The following is a 21,948-nucleotide window of genomic DNA, read 5'->3' as shown; positions in this document are numbered from 1 at the left end:
AGCTTTATCACAGTAGTAAACCAACAGTACAGCAAAACAGCAATAGTAGAGAGAGCAGAGAATTCAGAGAGAAAGAAGCTACGTTCCTAGCTCCCTCTTATGGCCATGAGAACACTTACACACCCATTGGCCAATTAACATCTTAAAGTCACAACCTCATGGTTTATATATTTTCAACCCAACTATGTAGGCTATCACCATATGCCTAACATAAATGTTCTAAAACTAGATCTGGAATATGTAGAAGTGGACCTTCTCTTCTTCATCTCTGCTTGATTCAACAGCTGCCTATTACTTGCCGAGGCACCTTGCACCTGGTCCTACCTACCCCCATCTCTACCCGCCTTACCTCATCCGTGGTTACCCGGACACTGCCGCCATGGAGAACAGACAGACCATCATCAACGACTACATCACCTCCCAGCAGATGCACCACAACGCCGCCACTGCTACTACTATGGCTCAGAGAGTCGATCTCCTTCGTGGCTTGTCTCCACGAGAGCCTTCCATGGCTCTCAACTATGCAGCAGGTCTGGAATCCGTGGGGTGCCCAGATGGTGGGAGGGGAAGCCATGCTGAGACTCGTTTGCACAAACATCCACGAGATGGTGGGATCATGCTGGGTCTGAGACAAGACACGATGATCTAGAAGAACGACTTCTATCAATTGTGTTTGCTCCAGGTTGTGCTGTTATGGGAACAGACATCAAGCGGGGTCTCTACTGGCTGTAGAGCAGGGGTCCTCAACCCCTGTGCTGTGGCCCATTCAGAACCAGGCCACGGAAGTGGTGGGCAAGTGTCACATGCAGCTCCACTTGAATGAGTGGCGAGCGAACGTGCACCTGGCAGATCCATTTGTGCACCTGGTGGCAGATCAAAGCGGTGTGCGTGCATCCCTGCTGCTCATGCAAATGGAGTTGCATGCACACACACTCGCTGCTTATGTGAAGCCATCCCCTCTCCCCTTCCCCCCTCCCGCTGGTCCACAAAGCCAGGAAGTTTGGGGAATGCTGCTGTAGAGGACAATGTTGGCTTGATGGTTCCTTGTCCTACAGTCTGAAGCCATCTTTAAAAGCAACACCTTTTTTGGGTCTAGGACAATTCGCCGCAGCCAACTCAGTGCTGTATTAATCATTCAGTTACTTTTATTATTGGTGACCATGCTTTTGTCAAAATTAATGTAACTCTTGTATTTCTGGGTTATTTTAATATTTTATTTTAATATTATTGGCCACTGTTCTGTCAAAATTAGTTTTAAGTTTTGTATTTGTTGAATTGGTCTGCGGCAAGTTGCCCAGGGCAGGTGGTCCCATTCTGTCCTTCTTTGCCAGTTGTTCATTCTCAGCAAAGCTGTTGGTTTGTTTGGCCACAACATTCTTCTTGATGTGAGTCCCCTGGCATGAGTTGACTCTTAAAGAGAAGAACACACACACACACACACACACACACACACACACACACACACACACACACGATGGAAGCAAAAGCAGACCAGCCTGACAAATTTAAGCCCCATGGCCTTAAGGAGGACACTGCCCAGTTGGGCTCCCCCTTCTGTTCCTAACCAACTTCTTTTCCCAGCAGGGATAATTGACCTGTCTCAAGTACCACACCTCCCTGTGCTTGTGCCCCCCACCCCGGGCACCTCTGCAGCCTCCATGGACCGGATCACCTACATGCACAGCGCTGCCCAGCCTTTTAGCAGCCGACACAGTAGCTCACCCCTGTCTCCAGGTTAGTCAGGAGGTAACCAAGAACCTGAAGTATGTGAGATGCTTCCAAATATCCTTCTTTAGGTACTGCCTGGCAAGGAGATCCACCTTGTGTATAGGTAAAAGGTTCCAGAGAGGGAGAGTGGAAGTAAATGAGAACAAGAGAATACAAGCTGGAGGGAAGGGGGCTGTGTTCTAGATCAGCTGAAGGAAGTAGGTAGTGGTTTCTTGGAGAAGAAAAGAAGAAGGTCCATATCAACTGAGAAGTATGGATTTGTGGGCTTCTGGAACCGGTTTTATCATCCCGAGAGGTTCAGAACCACCTTGTGGCTTCTTGGTATCACCCAAATGAAAAACAACAACCCCACAAGCCATGGCTTTAGGTTAGCCCAGAGTTAAGGATGATTGAGTCTGACTGCCCATGTTCCAGAACCCCTTAATCCTGGATTGAGAGTGTTAGGAACAACGTATGTGGCAATATTTTGAAAACAGAGTTTAGGGAGGAAAGAAGAAAGAACGCAAAGAAGAAATAGGCTACTAAAAAAAAAAGAACAAGGCAAAGCAGATGAAGGATGATGGAAGGTGGGACTACCAGAATTTCATTTAGATCTGAAGACTTCAGGTTTTCCAGTTCCCTGCCAGCATTCTCCATTCTAGGTTTTAATAGAAGAGAATATTTGTTGCTCAGGGTTGAACGGCGGAGTCCTTAGTGCTCTCTGAGCGTGGTGGTTTTTGCTGTAGACGTTTCATGACCCAACTAAGGAACATCATCAGTGCATGAAGGGAGTGGGGTTTGTGGAGAGGAAGGAGGAGGATAAGGAAAAGGACTTTAGGGTCCTTAGTGCTCTTTAAGCTGGGAGGGCACCAAGGACCCTACAATTCTGGGCTTTAACCGAAATTTTTCAGTCGAACGCTGTTTTGTGCTGGACATTGATGGTGGATGAAATAGGAAAGCAGCTCTAGAGCACCTTATCCACAGTGGGGAAAAAAAACAAGCCTGTGCTTCACAGGTACCCCAGCACATTTACCCAAGACGGGACCCCCGGTTTCTGAACGGGAGCAAGAACGGGACCGTGAAAAGGAACGCAAGAAATCGGTTGTGACCAGCACAGCCACGGTGGAGCACGCGCCCATCTGGAGGCCTGGTGAGTTCGTGAGCAGAGGTTCACCGCCTTGGACGGTGCTGTGATTCAGGGTCAGCCTGTGGGTTCGGCAGTTGGGTCGGACGACTCAGAGGAGGAGGGGGGTGTTGAAGAGCTTGCTGAGGGGGTTGGAGAGCTTGCTGATGAGAGCCCTCAGCCAGGCCCCTCCCACCTGGTCACGACGCAGACCCAGCCGTGTGAGCCTGACAGCGTGGATGAAGATGACCCACAGCTGGCCCTGTTCAAGGACGCCCGACGCAGGAGGCAGTCAATCAGGAGTAAACAGAGGAAGGCAATGGGGCACCTCGGAAGGAGGCAGAGAGAAGCCACGCCCTGAACTGTATAAAAGGGGAATGCGTGGGAGGGCTGGTTTGCTGAAGGCAACCGCTTGAATAGCTCCTGTTTCATGGTTCGTGTCTTGTTTTGCTCTGTTTTATGTTAATAAATTTGGCAGGCTTAGTTCCAGCCTCTTGCCTTCTTGTAAAAGGGGTTGTCCCTGCCTTTTCTGCAGGGCCGGTAGCAGGCTGGTACAGAACAGACGGGAAGATGCAGAGCCCCGTCTCATTTTTGCCTCTGTTCCCTCTTTTTACGACAGGCACCGAGCACAGCAGCGGCCGTACATCCGCGCACTCTCACAAGCACTCCCCAGTTTCCCCTCGCGCACAGGAGCACATCCAGCAGCGGCCCAGTGTGTTGCATAACACCAACATGAAGATCATCTCCCCAGAAGGTCTCACTCCCTCCGTTTTGCGGTAGGTCAAATTCCAGAAAGGCGGAAGTGCGTTATTCTCAACATACGTGGTACGAAATGGAACATGCAAGGCGCAGATTCTGGGTTGGTGGCTTGTCTGTTTATTATCATTTCTTGGTTTTGTCACACCATCAGCATCAAGCGCGAGAGACTGGGAAGTCCAGGCAGTTCAAATGTATACAGGTAGTCTTCGACATACGACCACAGTTGACTCCAAAAATTTCTGTTGCTAAGTGAGATATTTGTTAAGTGAGCTTTGGCCCATTTTACGACCTTTTTGGCCACAGTTGTGAAACACTGCTGTTAAGTTAGTAACGCGGTTGTTAAGTGAATCTGGCTTCCCCATTGGCTTTGCTTATCAGAAGGTCACAAAAGCAGATCACGTCACCCCAGGACACAGCAACCATGATAAATATGAGTCAGTTGCCAAGCGTCTTGAGTTTTGATCATGTGACCATCGGGAGGCTGCAACGGTTGTAAGTGTGAAAAACGGTCATAAGTCACTTTTTTCAGTGCTGTCGTAACTCTGAACAGTCACTAAATGAACGATGGGAGGTTGAGGACTATCTGTGTAATGATTGCAAGCTTAGGCTCTCTACAAGAATCTGAGCTACTAAGGATCAAAGCAAATTGGTGGTAGAGAACAGTCAGCGGAATTCAAGGTGGGCGGGACTTAGATCTCTTGCGAGTGTGCAGGGACTCAAACCAGATGGCACGTTTGGGCTCAGCCCGGTCATCTACATTCAGCCACACGTTCAGACTGGATTTGGCAATTTTATCCACCTAGTCCAGGGGTAGGCAACCTCGGCTCTTTTATGACTCATGGACTTCAACTCCCAGAATCCCTGAGTCAGCTAATTTGGCTAATCTACAGAAAAGAAATAGGGGAGACACGATAGCAGTGTTCCCAGTATTTGAGGGGCTGCCACAAGGCAGACGGGGGTGAGGTTGTTCTCCAGAGCACCAGAAGGAAAGACGAGAAACAATGGTTGGAAACTGATCAAGGAGAGAAGCAACCTGGAATTGAGGAGAAACTTCCTGACGGTGAGGACAATCAACCAGTGGAACAGCTCGCCACCAGAAATTGTGGGCTCTCCATCACTGGAGATTTTTAAGAAGAGACTGGACATTCACCTGTCTGAGATGGTCTAGGTCAGGGGTAGGCAACCTCGGCTCTTTTATGTCTCATGGACTTCAACTCCCAGAATTCCTGAGTCAGCTATGCTGACTCAGGAATTCTGGGAGTTGAAGTTCATGAGTCATAAAAGAGCCAAGGTTGCCTACTGCTGACCTAGTCACTCCTTCCCAAGGACCTGGGATAGGCAGAAGTTGTTTGATGAGGTTCAAGGTGATCATTGTAGGTTGTCAGCTGTTCCGGGTCAAGCTGCCATTTGCAATTGACCGATGGTTCTTTTATAGCTTTCTTTTCCTGCAAAGATTCAGACCCTTGGATGGAAACGTGGCTTATAGGCAAACTCCTAGGGCGCTTAATAAGCAAATTCTGGATGTTATAGTATAGGGAGGGAAAACTGTTGGAAATTAAACCCATTTTTGCTCATTCTCCCCTAGATGTTTTTCAGTCGCAGAAGCCAAATTATAATCCAGCCAAAAAACAAAACAAAACCCTGCCTGGCCCCAGATTCTCCATCTGTGCAAGTGGAGAAAGTACAGCTTGTCTGTAGTTCAGTTTTCATCTTGTACTTGGAAGTTTGGTGGCAACCTATTCCAACCCCCTGTTCAAGCAGGAAACCCTGCACCAGGGGTAGGCAACCTTGGCTCTTTGATGACTCGTGGACTTCAACTCCCAGAATTCCTGAGCCAGCCACACTGAGGGAAAAGGGAGAGGTTTCCAAGCTGAGCCATGCTGGCTCAGGAATTCTGGGAGTTGAAGTCCGTAAGTCATGAAGGGGCCATAGTTCCCCCATGCTGGCTGAGGAATTCTGGGAGTTGAAGTCCCCAAGACATGAAGGGGCCATAGTTCCCCCATGCTGGCTGAGGAATTCTGGGAGTTGAAGTCCCCAAGACGTGAAGGGGCCATAGTTTCCCCATGCTGGCTGAGGAATTCTGGGAGTTGAAGTCCACGAGTCGTAAAAGAGCCAAAGTTGCCTACCCCTGCCCTACCATTCCAGACAAATGGATGTCTACTCTCTTCTTAACAATCTCCAGTGTTGGAGTGCCTACAGTTTCTCAGTGTGTCCTGGCACAAATCCAGGACTTGAATAACCCCATAACTACATTCTGCTTGACATCCCTTGCAAAGGATTGAGGGGGGGTGGGTATTCCCTTCTTCTCCCCCAGGAGATCTCTCAACTTGGTCTTTCTGCTTCACAGATCCTCCTCTTCTTCCTCTTCATCCACTGCCACCACGTCCCCGGCCTGCTCCTCCGGCTTCTGTCCGGCATCAGCATTGCGCAGCTCCATAAGCGGCGTGGACGGCTACGCCTCCGTAGTGGAATTGGCCCACGTGCAGAAGGAGGCCTCGTCCTCCAGGACCCAGGACGTCAAAAGCGAACGGTCTCAGCCCGAGGCCAACCACCTGTTCACCTCAAAATTGCCCGCGGGGCCCGGCCTAGAACAGACACCTTCGCCCGTAAAAGCTACGGAGCCCAAGACTTTGTCCTCCGCTGGGCCAGGGGCGGTCCACCCGTTTAGCAGAGGACAGGGGAAAATCCAGCCTTCGCATCACACACCCCTGGACCCGTCACTGCACGCCGTTTCGGCCCCCGAGCCGCCGAGTAGAGAAAAGAGTAAACCCTTTTCAGTGCAGGAGCAGGAGCTGCGAGTACTCGGTAAGACCACCATGACAGCGGCCAGCTTCATTGATGTCATTATCACGCGCCAAATTTCTTGCGATAAGGGGATGCCCGACAGAAGTTCATTAAATAACGGCACCAATGGCGATGGTAAGACATTGGAGTGGGGTGTTGGGGTGGTTCTCGGCGTCGGGTGGCCTTTCAACCCGCACCTGGAGACCAAAGACCCTTCCCCTTTTTCGCAATCATATTTTTTTTAAAAAACGTTTTAATGTTCACATTTGTGGTGACGGCCCGTTTACATTCCCAGCGTTGTCTGCATAAAAGGCCCCCGTTTTGCACCCCTCCTATGCTTATGCTTCTTCCTCTTTTTTTTCTGTTTTCCATTTTTCAGCCTACCTCTTTTATTTTATTTTATTTTTCTCTCTCAGCATTTCATTTCCTCCTGAGCGTGTCGTGTGGGGGGCAGGGCGGGCGAGATTTGGAAATGGGTGGGTCTCTCAAAAGAGACGGGTGTCAACACTTTGAGAGGATCGTCAAAGCCCCTCCACTTAGCCAGACAAGGGGGCTTCTGTTGCATGGTTGTGACTGTCACTTTCACTGTTTCGACACCCGTCTACCTGCCTCCGTGGCCCCCTGCAAAATGTACGAAATACCGGAATGAGCGAGGTCATGAATTTCAGCACTGTGCTTGCCTCCAGAATAATTTATGTTCTGCTTTGTCCATGAATTGTGTAAATGTGCTAAAGTCGGCCGAGATACAGGTAGTCCTCGACTTAACGACAGCAATTGGGAGCAGGATTTCCACTGCTAAGCAAGGCAATTGTGAAGCGAGTGGTGCTCAGTTTTATGATCACCTTTGCTACAGTTGTTAAGTGAGCCACACGGACGTTAAGTGAATCTGGATTTCCCCACTGGCTCTGCTTTGTCCGAAGCCATTTGGGAAGGTGGCCAAAGGTGATCACGTGACCCCGGGATGCTGCAATTGTCATGAATACATGCCGGATGCCAAGCACTGAATCTTGATCACATGACCACAGGCAGGGGTAGGCAACCTTGGCTCTTTTGTGACTCGTGGACTTCAACTCCCAGAATTCCTGAGCCAGCATGGCTCAGCTTGGAAACCTCTCCCTTTCCCCTCAGCATGGCTGGCTCAGGAATTCTGGGAGTTGAAGTCCACGAGTCATAAAGCAGCCTAGGCCTAAACCAAGGGTAGGCAAGCTCGGCTCTTTTATGACTCGTGGACTTCAACTCCCAGAATTCCTGAGCCGGCATGGCTCAGCTTGGGAACCTCTCCCTTTCCCCTCAGCATGGCTGGCTCAGGAATTCTGGGAGTTGAAGTCCACGAGTCATCAAAGAGCCAAGGTTGCCTACCCCTGACCATGGGGATGCTGCAACAGTCGTGTGAACAACTGTCATAAGTCAATTTTTTTTCAGTGGCGTTGTAACTTTGAGCGGTCGCTGAGCAAATGATTGTAAGCCGAGGACTACCTGTAGACAGATTGCAACATGGGGAGTGTATCTGCTGTTGACCCAGATGATGTTGGGGAGAGAGAGAGAATCAGCTTACTAAATTGTCCCTCGGTTTGTTTCCCAATCTCTGGTTTCCCGGATTGGTTGAGACTACAGCACTCAAGATTGCAAACCAGGCTGGGGAAGGTTGTTCTAGAACTAGAACATGGGTTTTGTTTTAGCTTGAATGGAAGTAACCCTTGGAAAAGTCTCCAAACTCAGCGACATGCAGGTGTCATCAACGTGGCTCGGCCAATGAGTTTCTTGTCCAAAAGAAAAGCTGTTCTAATTATATTGTTGTACCTTTATTTTGGACAACTTAAGATGGGTGACTGCATCATTTGACACCTCATTATATCCCAAAAGAGCACAGTGGAAGCCCACTTCTCAACAGTGTTCCCCCCCACACACACAATCCAGGGCCCATGGATCAGGCCAGCCAGGATGGAGGTTGGATGTGAAGGACCTCTACAATGTTCTCAAGTCTTCTCCTCTAATGTAGGGATCCAAGCAATGAGATCGCACAATGCCAGGTGTCAAAAGTGGCCTTTGAGGGTATCTTTCATCCTTTCGATTCCCCTAGCACAGGGGCAGGGAACCTTGGCTCTGTTATGACTTGTGGACTTCAACTCCCAGAATTCCTGAGCCAGCATGGGGGAACAATGGCCCCCTTTGTGACTTGTGGACTTCAACTCCCAGAATTCCTGAGCCAGCATGGGGGAACAATGGCCCCCTTTGTGACTTGTGGACTTCAACTCCCAGAATTCCTGAGCCAGCATGGGGGAACAATGGCCCCCTTTGTGACTTGTGGACTTCAACTCCCAGAATTCCTGAGCCAGCATGGGGGAACAATGGCCCCCTTTGTGACTTGTGGACTTCAACTCCCAGAATTCCTGAGCCAGCATGGGGGAACAATGGCCCCCTTTGTGACTTGTAGACTTCAGCTCCCAGAATTCCTGAGCCAGCATGGGGGAACAATGCCCCCCTTTGTGACTTGTGGACTTCAGCTCCCAGAATTCCTGAGCCAGCATGGGGGAACAATGCCCCCCTTTGTGACTTGTGGACTTCAGCTCCCAGAATTCCTGAGCCAGCATGGGGGAACAATGGCCCCCTTTGTGACTTGTGGACTTCAATACCCAGAATTCACGAACCAGCCATGCTGACTCAGGAATTCTGGGAGTTGAAGTCCACAATTCATCAAGGGGCCATCATTCCCTACCCCTGCCCTACCAGCTGTAACACTGCTGAGAAGGAAAGGCTCCCACCAACGTTTAAGAATCTCTTTTGTGTTCCTCAGTTTTCCGTGGGAACTACAGTCCTGACGGCATTGAAACCATAAGCCCTGTGAACTCCCCCTCTGTCCTCCACGAGAAAGGGATGAAGCTGACTCAAGATAAGGAGAAAGGTCAGGGTCTCCTCCATCCATAACAGGGACCCTTGCCCACTTGGTTACAGCGGTTTCATTCCACCTTCATTCCACTCTTCTCGCCTAGGTTCCCTCAAACCTTGTGGAACGGAGATCTCTCACATGCAACAGCTCCACCAGATCAGTGAGGGTCGCCAGTCCCCGGGTCAGCCGTTACAGGGACCCCCAAATGCCAAAGGACATCAACGCGTTGTCACCTTGGCCCAGCACATCAACGTAAGTGGGGAGATGCTGGGACGGTCGTGAATTGCAAAGCCTGGTTGTAAGTCACTTTCTCCAGTGGCGGTGTAACTCCAGTTGGTAAATGAAGGGTTGCAAGATAGGGACAACCTGTAAAGGTAAAGGTTCCCCCGCACATGCTTTCTAGTCGTTTCCAACTCTAGGGGCCGGTGCTCATCTTCGTTTCAAAGCCGAAGAGCCAGCGCTTGTCCGAGGACGTCTCCGTGGTCCTGTGGCCGGCATGACTAGACGCCAAAGGCGCACGGAACGCTGTTACCTTCCCACCATAGTGGTCCCTATTTTTCTACTTGCATTTTTACGTGCTTTCGAACTGCTAGGTTGGCAGAAGCTGGGACGAGTAACAGGCGCTCAGTCTGTTACGCGGCACTCGGGATTCGACCCGCCAAACTGCCGACCTTCTGATCGACAAGCTCAGCGTCCTAACCCACTGAGCCACCATGTCCCTTGTAGGGTGCCTCAAAGGGATGGTGACCTCTGAGGGTGGAGCTTTGTTCTCCGAGCTTCTGGGTTGCTTTCTGAACATTTCATTACTAGGCTGGGTAACATCTTCAGCGGAGTTTAAGGGATGTCCGTGTTGGTGTTCTATTGATAAGGGCTTCAGGGGTGGGTGTGTCGAGGGTCTTGGGATGGGTCAGGGGTGAGCCGTCTTGTGGTGATGGGTCTTGTGATGGGGAGGTTACATCACGTCAGGCTCCTTGGAAGGTGAATTTCTGGGGTGAAGGGAGGCGGCTTGTGTGAGTTGATTGAGCGTCGGTGCTGTCTCTGGTTGGCTGTGGGGTTGATTTGGATTCTGAGGGGTTTGTGGGCTGGTTGTGGGTCAATGTGTCTGTTGATAATAATAATCATAATCATCATAATAAAGTTGTAAGGGACTTTGAGGTCTTCTAGTCCAACCCCCTGCTCAGGCAGGAAACCCTATACCATTTCAGACAAATGGCTGTCCAGTCTCTTCTTAAAAACTTCCAGTGTTGGAGCATTCACCGCTTCTGGAGGCAGGTTGTTCCACTGGTTCATTGTCCTCACTGTCAGGAAATTCCTCCTTAGTTCCTGGTTGCTTCTCTGCTTGATTAGTTTCCATCCGTTGCTTCTTGTTCTGCCTTTGGGCACTTTGGAGAAGAGCTTGACTCCCTCTTCTTTGGGGCAGCCCCTGAGATATTGGAACACTGCTATCATGTCAGCCCCGGTCCTTCTCTTTAGAATTGCTTGTGCCAGGCTTGGATGCACGTAGCAGGTGGTAGCGTGGCCAATGATTCTTGTGCTGCTCCAATCGAACTGGTGGTGTTTGGAGTTAGTGATAGTGAACTCTTTTGAGAAATGACCACAAAGAAAAACAGAAGGATATCCATCCCTTCCTTTCTTACAGGAAGTCATCACTCAAGACTACACGCGCCATCATCCCCAGCAACTCAATCCCCATATCCAGCCTCCCATCTACTCCTACTCGGGGGCTGCTGCTCCTGTGCTGGATCTCCGCCGAGCTCCTCCTGAATCTTACCTCCAGCATCAACCAATGGAACATGTTTCATCTTCTAGAATCTCCCCTGAAAGTGAAGCAGACCAAAGGTGAGGCGATCTTTTCTCTTCCAGTCATGAAAGAGGTCCCTGAAGGTGGATGATGGGCTATAGGAACAGAAAAGGAGTGCCCAAATCCAGGCTGGTGGAGAGAATAGAAATAGAAATATAGAAATATAGAAATATAGAAATATAGAAATAGGAATAGTAAGAGAAGAGAAGAGAATGATTGTAGAATAGAACAGAACAGAATAGAACAGAACAGAATATAGAACAATAGAAATATAAAATAGAATAGAATAGAATAGATTATAGAATAAATATAATAAAATAAAAAAACATTAGAATAGAATAGAATAGAATAGAATAGAATAGAATAGAATAGAATAGAATAGAATACGGAAAGGACAGGACAGGACAGGACAGGAAAGGAGTGGAATGGAATGGAATGGAAAAGAATAGAATAGAATAGAACAGAATAGAATGGAGAAATGTAGAACAGAACAGAATAGAATAGAATAGAATAGAATAGAATAGAATAGAATAGAATAGAATAGAATAGAATAGAATAGAATAGAATAGAATAGAAAATATGGAATGGAATGGAATGGAGTGGAATAGAATAGAATAGAATAGAATAGAATAGAATAGAATAGAATAGAATAGAATAGAATAGATATATATAATAAAATAAAAAAACATAATAGAATAGAATAGAATAGAATAGAATAGAATAGAATAGAATAGAATAGAATAGAATAGAATAGAATAGAATAGAACAGAACCGAACCTATACCATCTCAGACAAGTGGCTGTCTAGTCTCTTCTTAAAAACCTCCAGTGTTGGCGCATCCACAATGTCTGAAGGCAAAGCTGTTCCGCTGGTTGATTGTCCTCCCTCTCAGGAAGTTTCTCCTTAATTCCAGGTTGCTTCTCTCTTTGGTCAGTTTCCAATCATTGTTTCTCGTCCTGCCCTCTGGTGCTTTGGGGAATAACCTGACCTCCTCTGCCTTGTGGCAGCCCCTCAAATACTGGAATACTGCTATCATGTCTCCCTTATTTCTTCTTTTCTTTAGACTAGCCAAACCCAAGCCCTGCAGCCATTCTTCGTATGTTTTGGTCTCCAGGCCTTGGATCATCTTAGTTGTTCTTCTCTGACCTTTTTCCAAGGTCTCAACATCTTTTTTGTGGGAGACTTAGCATCCTGGAGGTCACATTCAAAGAACAGAGAGTGTCAAAACCCCTTACGCATGTTTGTGAAAACAAACACTAGTGGTACAAACTCTGAAGGAGACACCTGACCATAACCATACCTGGCCTACCTATCTATGGAGATTCTCAGTCATCCAGGTCATGGTTGTCCCCAGGGTGCTTTTTCAAAAGGCAGCTGGACTTCCTTGTTTTTCCTTGAAGACATTTCGCTTCTCATCCAAGAAGCTTCTTCAGTTCTTGGATGAGAAGCAAAATGTCTTCAAGGAAAAACAAACCCTGTTTGTTGCAATTCTCACTTTTGGTCCTTCAAACCTCCAGATCTTCATCCGTCAAAAGGCTCCTCTCTTTCCCATCTCACCCAATGGAAGAAATACAATTCCCAACCTCCAATGAGCTTCTCAACCAACCTGCCTTTGGTTTCACGAGCTTCTTGTTGCCCGAGTCTCACCTTCTCACTCGTAACCTCTGCAGATCACCTGAGCAAATTAAAATTCCGTCTTCGGACAACTGCATTGAGCCGATCTCTCCGCCCGAGGGAAACATGGAAGCCGAGCGTGTCCGAAACAGCGCCTACCCCGTTCTGTATCGTGAGGGCGAGCAGCTAGAGCTAAGGTAAGGAGCCGGACTGACAGCGAGGCAAGCGGTGACGTGGCTTGGGGTGTCAGCTGAGAAAGAATTGGGGATCTTTTCAATCCGGCAGAGGCTGCACCCGATCCCCTGGAAACAGCGTCCAACCGCCAGCGTTCTTCAGCAAACTGACAGAGAGCAATTCCGCCATGGTGAAATCCAAGAAGCAGGAGATCATCAAGAAACTCAGCACCAGCAACCGGAACGAGGCAGAATACAGTGAGAATTTCACTCGGCTCATCTGTCTGTCTGTCTGTCTGTCTGTCTTTATCTATCTATCTATCTATCTATCTATCTATCTATCTATCTATCTATCTATCTATCTATCTATCTATCTATCTATCTATGCACATATACCTATCTGTCTATCCATCCACATCTATCTATATCTATCATCTATCTATCCATTCGTCCATCTATATCTATCCACGTCTGTCTGTCTGTCTGTCTGTCTGTCTGTCTGTCTGTCTGTCTATCTATCTATCTATCTATCTATCTATCTATCTATCTATCTATCTATCTATCTATCTATCTATCTGTCTATCATCTATATCTATCTATCCCATCATCTGTCTGTGTCTGTCTGTCTATCTTATCTATCTATCACACCAACCACCCAACCACCTACCTACCTACTAATCTAATCTAATCTAATCTAATCTAATCTAATCTAATCTAATCTAATCTAATCTAATCTAATCTAGTCTAATCTAGTCTAATCTAGTCTAATCTATCCAGTTCATCTGACTTTTCTCAGCACCGAATCTTGGTAGCCCCAAGATTTTTTCCCCCAAAAACGACATTCTGAAATTGTAGTAGGACTTCTGTGGATGTTGCCTCCTCTAAAGTGTTTCTCTTTGGTCTTCCTTCCAGATGTTGGACAACCCGGAACAGAGATTTTTTACATGCCAGCAATGACAGGAACAGGTAAGCGCTAGAACTCTTTCCGCACCCTGGGTTTGATTTTTCCCTACCTGGAATGGTGCCCTCTTTTGGGGCCACTCGGCACCCGAGGTTGGGGGTGACTTTTGCAAGCTGATAAAGCCGGTTCCGCTGTCCCACAACAGCAAATTGAAAAGCCTTGTAACATTTGGAAAGGGGAAGAAGCCCAGTGATCGGTTGGCTTGTTACGTTTTTTAAATATAAAAATCACCCCACGTTCCTCAACCTCTGTCTCTTAGCCTCGTTTAATTACATTTTATTATTCCCTCTTTCCCGGGAATGTTGGGCAAATAGCTGCCTCTTTAAGTGCTTTCTCTGGTCTTTTTGCATTGCCACACCTTAACTGCATGGCTTCTAATGACTCACAATTGCGACACAACCACCAGCATGACACCATGGATCCCGAGGCAAACAGTACCACCTGCTTAGCTGATGTCCTCTTTTGCCTCCACCCCAAAATTGGGGAAAAGGCTGGAGGGAAAACTGTGGAAGAATTTGAGAAAATTTGCATAGCTGGTGGACGGGACCACTCCCTTGGCTGCCCAGGAACTTGTCCTCAGATTTTAGGAGGGCAGTTGGTCCCAGGTGACATTGAATTTGGGAGAAGACCAGTCCCTCCATTTTGAATGCTCTCAATAAGGGAGGTGGTAGCCATTCTTCTGTTGACCTCAAGGTTCTCCATAGACAAGTATAGGATGGGCAGTTACTAAAACACATGGAGAAGACAGGTGGAGACATCTTGGTCTCACAAAAGGAGACCTCAAAATATATTTTTTTCTTTCACATTTCCTTTCTATCTTCCTGTTACACTGAAGTCATATTCGCAGCTAGGATACTATATATATCATATATATATATATATATATATCATATATATATATATATATATATCATATATATATATATATATATATATATATATATATATATATATATATATATATATATATATATATATATATATATATATATATATATATATATATATATATATATATATATATATATATATATATATATATATATATATATATATATATAGTATATGATGTTCTAAGGGAAGCGGTGGCTCAGTGGGTTAGGACGCTGAGCTTGACCAGATGGTCGGCAGTTTGGCGGGTCGAATCCCGAGTGCCGCGTAACAAAGTGAGCGCCTGTTACTCGTCCCAGCTTCTGCCAACCTAGCAGTTCGAAAGCACGTCAAAAATGCAAGTAGAAAAATAGGGACCACTTCGGTGGGAAGGTAACAGCGTTCCGTGCGCCTTTGCCGTCTAGTCATGCCGGCCACATGACCACGGAGACGTCCTCGGACAAGCGCTGGCTCTTCGGCTTTGAAACGGAGATGAGCACCGGCCCCTAGAGTCGGAAACGACTAGCACGCATGTGCGGAGGAACCTTGACCTTTACCTATATGATGTTCTGAACCATAACATTATAGCTACTGCAAAAATGTTGCACTTCCTTCCCAACGCTTGCGACTGTCACTTGTTCTGTAGAAAAAGGTGAAGAAATATTGCAGTGATTGCCACCATTCTTTCAAGGGATGGTGTGCTTTGTTGAACTGCGACCATTTCTGTCTGGAACAAGGACATCAGGAGCACCTCAGAAGAGGTCCCTTAGGAGGAGGAGGAGAGGAGGAGGAGGACTCATGGGTGGGGAAGACCCTGGTGAACCGTCCCCTCTATTTTGCCCTCCGGTCAGGTAGAGAGGCACCATGAGAGAGGAACACAACAAACATGGGTAACATGTGTTCTGTACCAGCCTCCTACCGGCCCTGCAGAAAAGCCAGGGACAACCCCTTTTACAAGAAGGCAAGAGGCTGGAACTAAGCCTGCCAAATTTATTGGCACAAAAGCAAACAGAACAAGACACGAACCATGAAACAGGAGCTATTCAAGCGGTTGCCTTCAGCAAACCAGCCCTCCCACGCATTCCCCTTTTATACAGTTCAGGGCATGGCTTCTCTCTGCCTCCTTCCGAGGTGCCCCATTGCCTTCCTCTGTTTACTCCTGATTGACTGCCTCCTGCGTTGGGTGTCCTTGAACAGGGCCAGCTGTGGGTCATCTTCATCCACGCTGTCAGGCTCACACAGCTGGGTCTGCGTCGTAACCAGGTGGGAGGGGCCTGGCTGAGGGCTCTCATCAGCAAGCTCTCCAACACCCTCAGCAACCTCTCCAACATCCCCTCCTCCTCCTCTGAATCGTCCGACCCAACTGCCGAACCCACAGGCTGACCCTGAATCACAACAACATGTTTGTTACCCACTTAAGCTCAGAGCCCCCTCAGAAAGCCGAAATGAAACCATGCCAGGGCTGAATACAAGCCGGCTTCCTTCCACGTCTTTGTCTTTAGAGTCAATGTGTGCCCCCAACGTGGCGCTCCAGAAACAAACAAAATCCATGCCTTCCCCAGGAACATCTCCAGAACTTGGTCTGCATTGCAGGGTTTGGCGGGGAGAGAACTAAACACAACAGCGTTGTGTCATTTCGCAAGGATGTGCTGACAGTTTTATTTCTCCCTTCCTTTGTTTTCTTCCACCTCCCCCATTTCTTCCTCGGCACCCCCCTTTTCTCTGCCCCCTCCCAAATCCCTCCCTCCCCTCCCGTACCCCAGGGTTAATCAGTTGTAGGAGCCAGGCGGTCCAGGAAAACCCTAGTTCCAACATGGGGCTGGAGGCCATTATCAGAAAAGCTCTCATGGGTAAATATGACCATCGGTGGGACGAACCCGCTTCGCTCGGTACCAATGCTTTTAACCCTCTGAATGCCAGCACAAGCTTGCCCGCTGTTTTGCCCGTAACCTCTGCTGATGGACAGATTGACGATCTTCCTTCTTCCACGCCAGGTCGGCTCGGTTGCGTTGACGCGATTAATCCTCTCTCTGTCTTTCTTCCTGTCTTCTGGTGTGTGTTCATGTCTTAATGGTGCCGAAGAATGCATCTCTGGGTTTGTTTTTCTGTGCGCGTATATCAGCGCTTAGCGAATGTAGCCCTTCGCCGGCTTCTGATAAACCATGGACCGTTGGGCTGTCTCTCGTTTCCCCTCCTTTTTTTTGTTCATTGCTCAGTTTTCATGCTGTCCAGATAACTTTGTGGTTAGAAATATTGGGGTGTCGGGGAAATACTCTGGGGCTCACACCCCAGGCAGTCTGGGACAGGGGACAGCAGTAATGCCACCCCTTGCTGACAAAGGAGATGGGTACATGTGGTCCTTGGCTGACCTTGACTAGCCTTGGTGGAGCAGTGGGCTAATGCCTCCTTAAGTAATACCAGCTGCCTGCAATGAGTGCAGGTTCGAGTCCCACCAGGCTCAAGGTTGACTCAGCCTTCCATCCTTCCGAGGTAGGTAAAATGAGGACCCAGATTGTTGGGGGCAATAAGCTGACTTTGTAATAATGACGCTTGGGGGGGGGCGAAAGCCCTAATAAGCAGGCATATACATAGAATGAAGGCTACTGCTAAGCTTGTAAGCCGCCCTGAGTCTTCGGAGAAGGGCGGGATATAAATGGGATTAAAATAAAAATAAAAATAAATAAATATTTGGTTAGTAACAGTTCAGAGTTACAAAGGAACTGAAAAAAGTGACTTCTGACAGTTTTTTCACACTTAACGACCGTTGCAGGGTCCCTATGGTCATGTGATCAGAATTTGGCAACTGGCATGTACGTACGACTGTTGCAATATCCCGGGGTCATGTGATCCCCTTTTGTGACTTTCTCACAAAGTCAATGAGGAAGCCAGATTCACTTAACAACCGTGTTACTAACTGAACTGCAGTGATTCACTTAACGGTGGCAAGAAAGGTGGTAAAATGGGGCAGAATTCACTTAACGACTGTCTCACTTAGCACTGGAAATTTGGGGCTCAATTGCCATAAGTCAAGGACTACATGTACGTCTCATTGACTTCACAATCGCTGCAAAAAAAATATCATAAAATCTGGTCCAGTCACATGGGTGCCTCAGTTTACGACCGTCATGACTTGCAAGGAAATTACCATCCTTTACAGTTGTAAGTTGAGAGCTACCAGTCGTGCAAAGTGAAACCATGAGTGGTTTAGATCGAGGGAAAACTGCTGCTAGGACGAGGGTGGATAAAACATTTTGAGAGGCCCTTGGTGCTCTCTGAGCTTGATTGTTTTCTTGCAGACACTTCGTTACCCAAACTAGGTAGCATCATCAGAGCTAGTACTAGCTGATTAGTGTTAGCATTGATGATGTTTAAGTTTAAGTTTAAGTTTATTGAATTTATATACCGCCTTTTTCCCGTAGGACTCAGGGCGGTTTACAAAGTATTTAAAAACATCAATACAATACAAGAGTTAAAAACAGTTAAAATAATTAAATTTGATCCCTGAGGGGGGAAGAAAAAAAACACATTTCAGAGTTTAATGTCGAGTTTGGAAATCAAGTCAGTAGCTGCCGTTGTTACGCAGAGGAAGTCCTTAAAATCTCCTAGGTATCTTCTACTAGTGCATTCCCTCACTATATGTTGGATAGTCTGTCGGGGAGCCCCGCAATCACATTGCGCTGAAGGTGTCTTTTCCCATTTATACAGAGAATTAGCACACACCCCATGAGTCGTTCTAATTCTATTGTATGTCACCCATATGTGTCGGGGTAGATTAAATCCTGGAGGTATACTATTAGGATTAATATGCTCAGATTTATTCGATCTGATTGAACATGATCTACCGGGATAGTTAACTCATCTAGGAACTTGAAAAAAATGTGAGTAGTTTATCATGTCTAGCGTTACTTTACTCACAATAACCAATCATGTTACCTAGTTTGGTAATGAAAGGTCTACAAGAAAACAACCAAGCTCAGAGAGCACCAAGGACTCCTCATTTCCACCCTGAGCTACAAATATTTTCCTTCATTTGTACAGAACATTGTGGTGGCCTCCTTAAGCTTCAAGGCTAGCTAGGCCTTGGAATGATGGCCATTGGGGTCCTTCATGAGGCTGCATCCTGGAAGACAAAAGAGGAATCTCTCTGGGCCATTCACCCCCTTTCCTTACAGCCTCAAACGAAGTCATATGTGACAGCCATTAGTTAGGTCAGAAATTGTCCCAATAAGATGTACAGACACAGATCCTGGGCTCTGTGCTGATGTTGGCCAGATGACTGCCAATCGACCATGGTTCAGGTGTTGTATCTGGGCACCCGACCCATCGGAAGCAGAACAGAGAGATGGCCATGGTCCTCCGCTTGAAATTTTGTTCTCAGACTTCCTCCCAGATTTTAATCTTCCCCAAATATTCTTCCCCTGCCTGCAAGGATTTGGGGGTAAAGTTTTGGGAGAAAATACAACAACAACCCCATTTTCCTAAGACTCTATGGAGGTTCTCAGTCATCAAGGTCATCGTTACCCAAAGATGCTTTTTCACCAGGCAATTGGACTTCCTTATTTTTCTTTGAAGACATTTTGCTTCTCATCCAAGAAACTTCTTCAGCTCTGACTAGAGGGTTGGGGGATGGAAGGATTGATGCTCCTGCAGACAGCTGGTCGTTTGCCTTCTTTTAGCAAGTCGTTAAAGCTACCTGGAGACTTATCTGTGTCTTCAGGGTCACCTGAATAGTGCAAATGAATAGAATAGAGCTGGAAGGGACCTTGGAGGTCTTCTAGTCCAGCCCCCTGCTCAAGCAGGAGAACCTAGACCAGGGGTAGGCAACCTCGGCTCTTTTATGAGTCATGGACTTCAACTCCCAGAATTCCTGAGTCAGCATAGCTGACTCAGGAATTCTGGGAGTTGAAGTCCATGAGTCATAAAAGAGCCGAGGTTGCCTATCCCTGACCTAGACCATCTCAGACAGGTGATTGTCCAGTCTCCTCTTAAAAATCTCCAGGGATGGAGAGCCCACGATTTCTGGTGGCAAGCTTTTCCACTGGTTGATTGTCCTCACTGTCAGGAGGTTTCTCCTCAATTCCAGGTTGCTTCTCTCCTTGATCAGCTTCCAACCATTGTTTGTCATCTTTCCTTCTGGTGCTCTGGAGAACAACCTCAGCCCCCTCTGCCTTGTGGCAGCCCCTCAAATACTGAAACACTGCTATCGTGTCTCCCCTATTTCTTCTTTTCTTCAGACTAGCTAAATCCAAGTCCCGCAGGCGTTCTGCATCTGTTTTAGTCTCCAGACCTTTGATCATCTTAGTTGCTCTTCTGTGAATCTTTTCCAAACTCACAACATCTTTGGGTGTTGGGTGTGGAGCCTTCTTGGAACTGCGGAAAGGACCGTGCTGTAGACTGGAGATAGATGGTGTCAGATCCCTCCCCCTCTGCTGAGAGAGGGCTGTTCAGTTTTGACCTAGAGGGCCTCTTTTCCAGAAATGCACAGCCGTCCCTCAACATCATCATAATAATAAACCTTTTTATTGTCAAAGTACAACATGTGTACATTGAGATTAGCTGAGCCTCCCCCCCCCCCGTGCTCTCTCCCCCCAACACACAGTGACAACAAACCCTCCATCCTACCACACCATGTGAACCAACTACACCACACACCGGCCTCCCAAGTCAATTCTGCATAAGATTATGTCCCATTCAAAAGCCTAACAGCCCACGGATAAAAGCTATTTTTCAGCCTGTTGGTACAGCTGGCTATGTTCCTATATCTCCTACGTGATGGTAGGAGAGTAAAGAGATACCGTCCAGGGTGTGAGTCTATCTATCATCTATCTCCAGTCTACAACATCGTCCTTTCAACAGCTCCAAGGAGGCTCCACATCCATTTGCAATGTTCAGGTGACCCTGAGGACACAGATAAACCTCCCAAGTGGCTTCAACGACTCTAAAAGAAGGCAAATGACCAGCGGTCTGCAAAGAGTATAAATCCTTCCGTTCCCCACCATCCAGTCCGAGCTGAAGAAGCTTCTGGGATGAGAAGCAAAACGTCTTCAAAGAAAAACAAGGAAGTCCAGTTGCCTCCTGAAATCTTTGGGATTTTCATAAGAGGATACTTTGGAGCAAATTCAGATAGTCCCCAACAGTTCATTTAAGTGACCGTTCAAAGTTACAACAGCACCGTTAACTGTTTTTCACAGTTACAACTTTTGCAGCCTCTGCATAATTACGTGATCAAACTTCGGATGCTTGGCAACTGGTTCATATTTATGAACTGTTATTTAATTCTTTTTTAATTTTTGTATTGTTTTTTATTGTTGTTAGCCGCCCTGAGTCCTTCGGGAGATAGGGCGGCATATAAGTCCCAAAAATAAATAAATAAATATTTATGACGGTCGCCGTGTCCTGGGGTCAAGTGGATCCCCTTTTGCGACCTTCCAACAAGCAAAGTCAATGGGGAAGCTGGATTCACTTAACTCAACCACGGTAGTGATTCACTTAATGCCTGTGGCAAGAAAGGTCGTAAAACAAATGTCTCACTGAACCACAGAAACTTTGGGCTCAAATTGTGGTCGTACGTCGAGGACTACCTGTTGTTTGGGTGAAATGGGTGGAGGTCTCTCTTGGTGTCTCAGCTCCCCCCTCTCTCTTTTCCTGCTATCTGCTAAGCCTCGTTGTTCTCCTGTTGTGATCAAGTCCCTGAGAAGATGCGGCGGGAAGACACCCAGCTCCTTTCCGCCCGTTCCACGTAGTATGACTTTCCCCTGGGAGTTTGAAAAATGTTGTGTTTTTTCCCCCAGGAGGAGGGAAGCCAAAGGCCGCTGCCCGAGCTAACAGTCGGAAGGCTAGATCTCCAGCACCCGGCCTGTCCTCCTCCATTGAGCGGCCACCCTCCGTTTCGTCCGTTCACTCCGAGGGGGACTGTAACAGGAGGACACCTCTAACCAACCGGGTTTGGGAGGACAGGCCATCATCCACAGGTACTGCCACCTCCGTCTACCCCAGGTTTGCAATTCCCAGGAGTGTCAGGCGCAGAGAATCAGGTTGTGGCGTGTTCAGTTTGGCTGGGAAATACATTATCCGTCATACCACGTTTCCCCGAAAGTAAACCCTAAGTTTGATTTTTACGTGTGTGACTAACAGAAGCCCTGCCCCCCAAAATAAGCCCTAGTGAGACTTTGCCCACTCTGTCCCACTGTCTGGTTGTACAAGGTGGGGAGGAGATGCACGCATAAAAATCAAGCTACGGAGTGGAGCTGCCCACATGCTCTGCACCCG

General features: G+C 47.4%; 1 protein-coding gene across 1 annotated transcript in view; it reads left to right on the top strand.

The window, feature by feature from the left end:
• Positions 1-21,948, top strand: part of NCOR2 (nuclear receptor corepressor 2) — a 185,122-nt gene that overhangs the window by 159,366 nt on the left and 3,808 nt on the right. Inside the window, exons 34-46 of the mRNA XM_081339110.1 lie at positions 285-530; positions 1,585-1,734; positions 2,723-2,857; positions 3,450-3,606; positions 5,937-6,508; positions 9,168-9,275; positions 9,364-9,512; positions 10,900-11,099; positions 12,732-12,872; positions 12,961-13,106; positions 13,761-13,814; positions 16,443-16,673; positions 21,471-21,650. Of these exons, the coding sequence (XP_081195236.1) occupies positions 285-530; positions 1,585-1,734; positions 2,723-2,857; positions 3,450-3,606; positions 5,937-6,508; positions 9,168-9,275; positions 9,364-9,512; positions 10,900-11,099; positions 12,732-12,872; positions 12,961-13,106; positions 13,761-13,814; positions 16,443-16,673; positions 21,471-21,650 (2,469 nt within the window). The remainder of the gene's footprint in view (positions 1-284; positions 531-1,584; positions 1,735-2,722; positions 2,858-3,449; positions 3,607-5,936; positions 6,509-9,167; positions 9,276-9,363; positions 9,513-10,899; positions 11,100-12,731; positions 12,873-12,960; positions 13,107-13,760; positions 13,815-16,442; positions 16,674-21,470; positions 21,651-21,948) is intronic.

This window comes from Vipera berus, assembly GCF_964194415.1.
Source record: "Vipera berus genome assembly, chromosome: 14".
Lineage (NCBI taxonomy): Eukaryota > Metazoa > Chordata > Lepidosauria > Squamata > Viperidae > Vipera > Vipera berus.
This window is presented reverse-complemented; position numbering and strand designations above follow the sequence as displayed.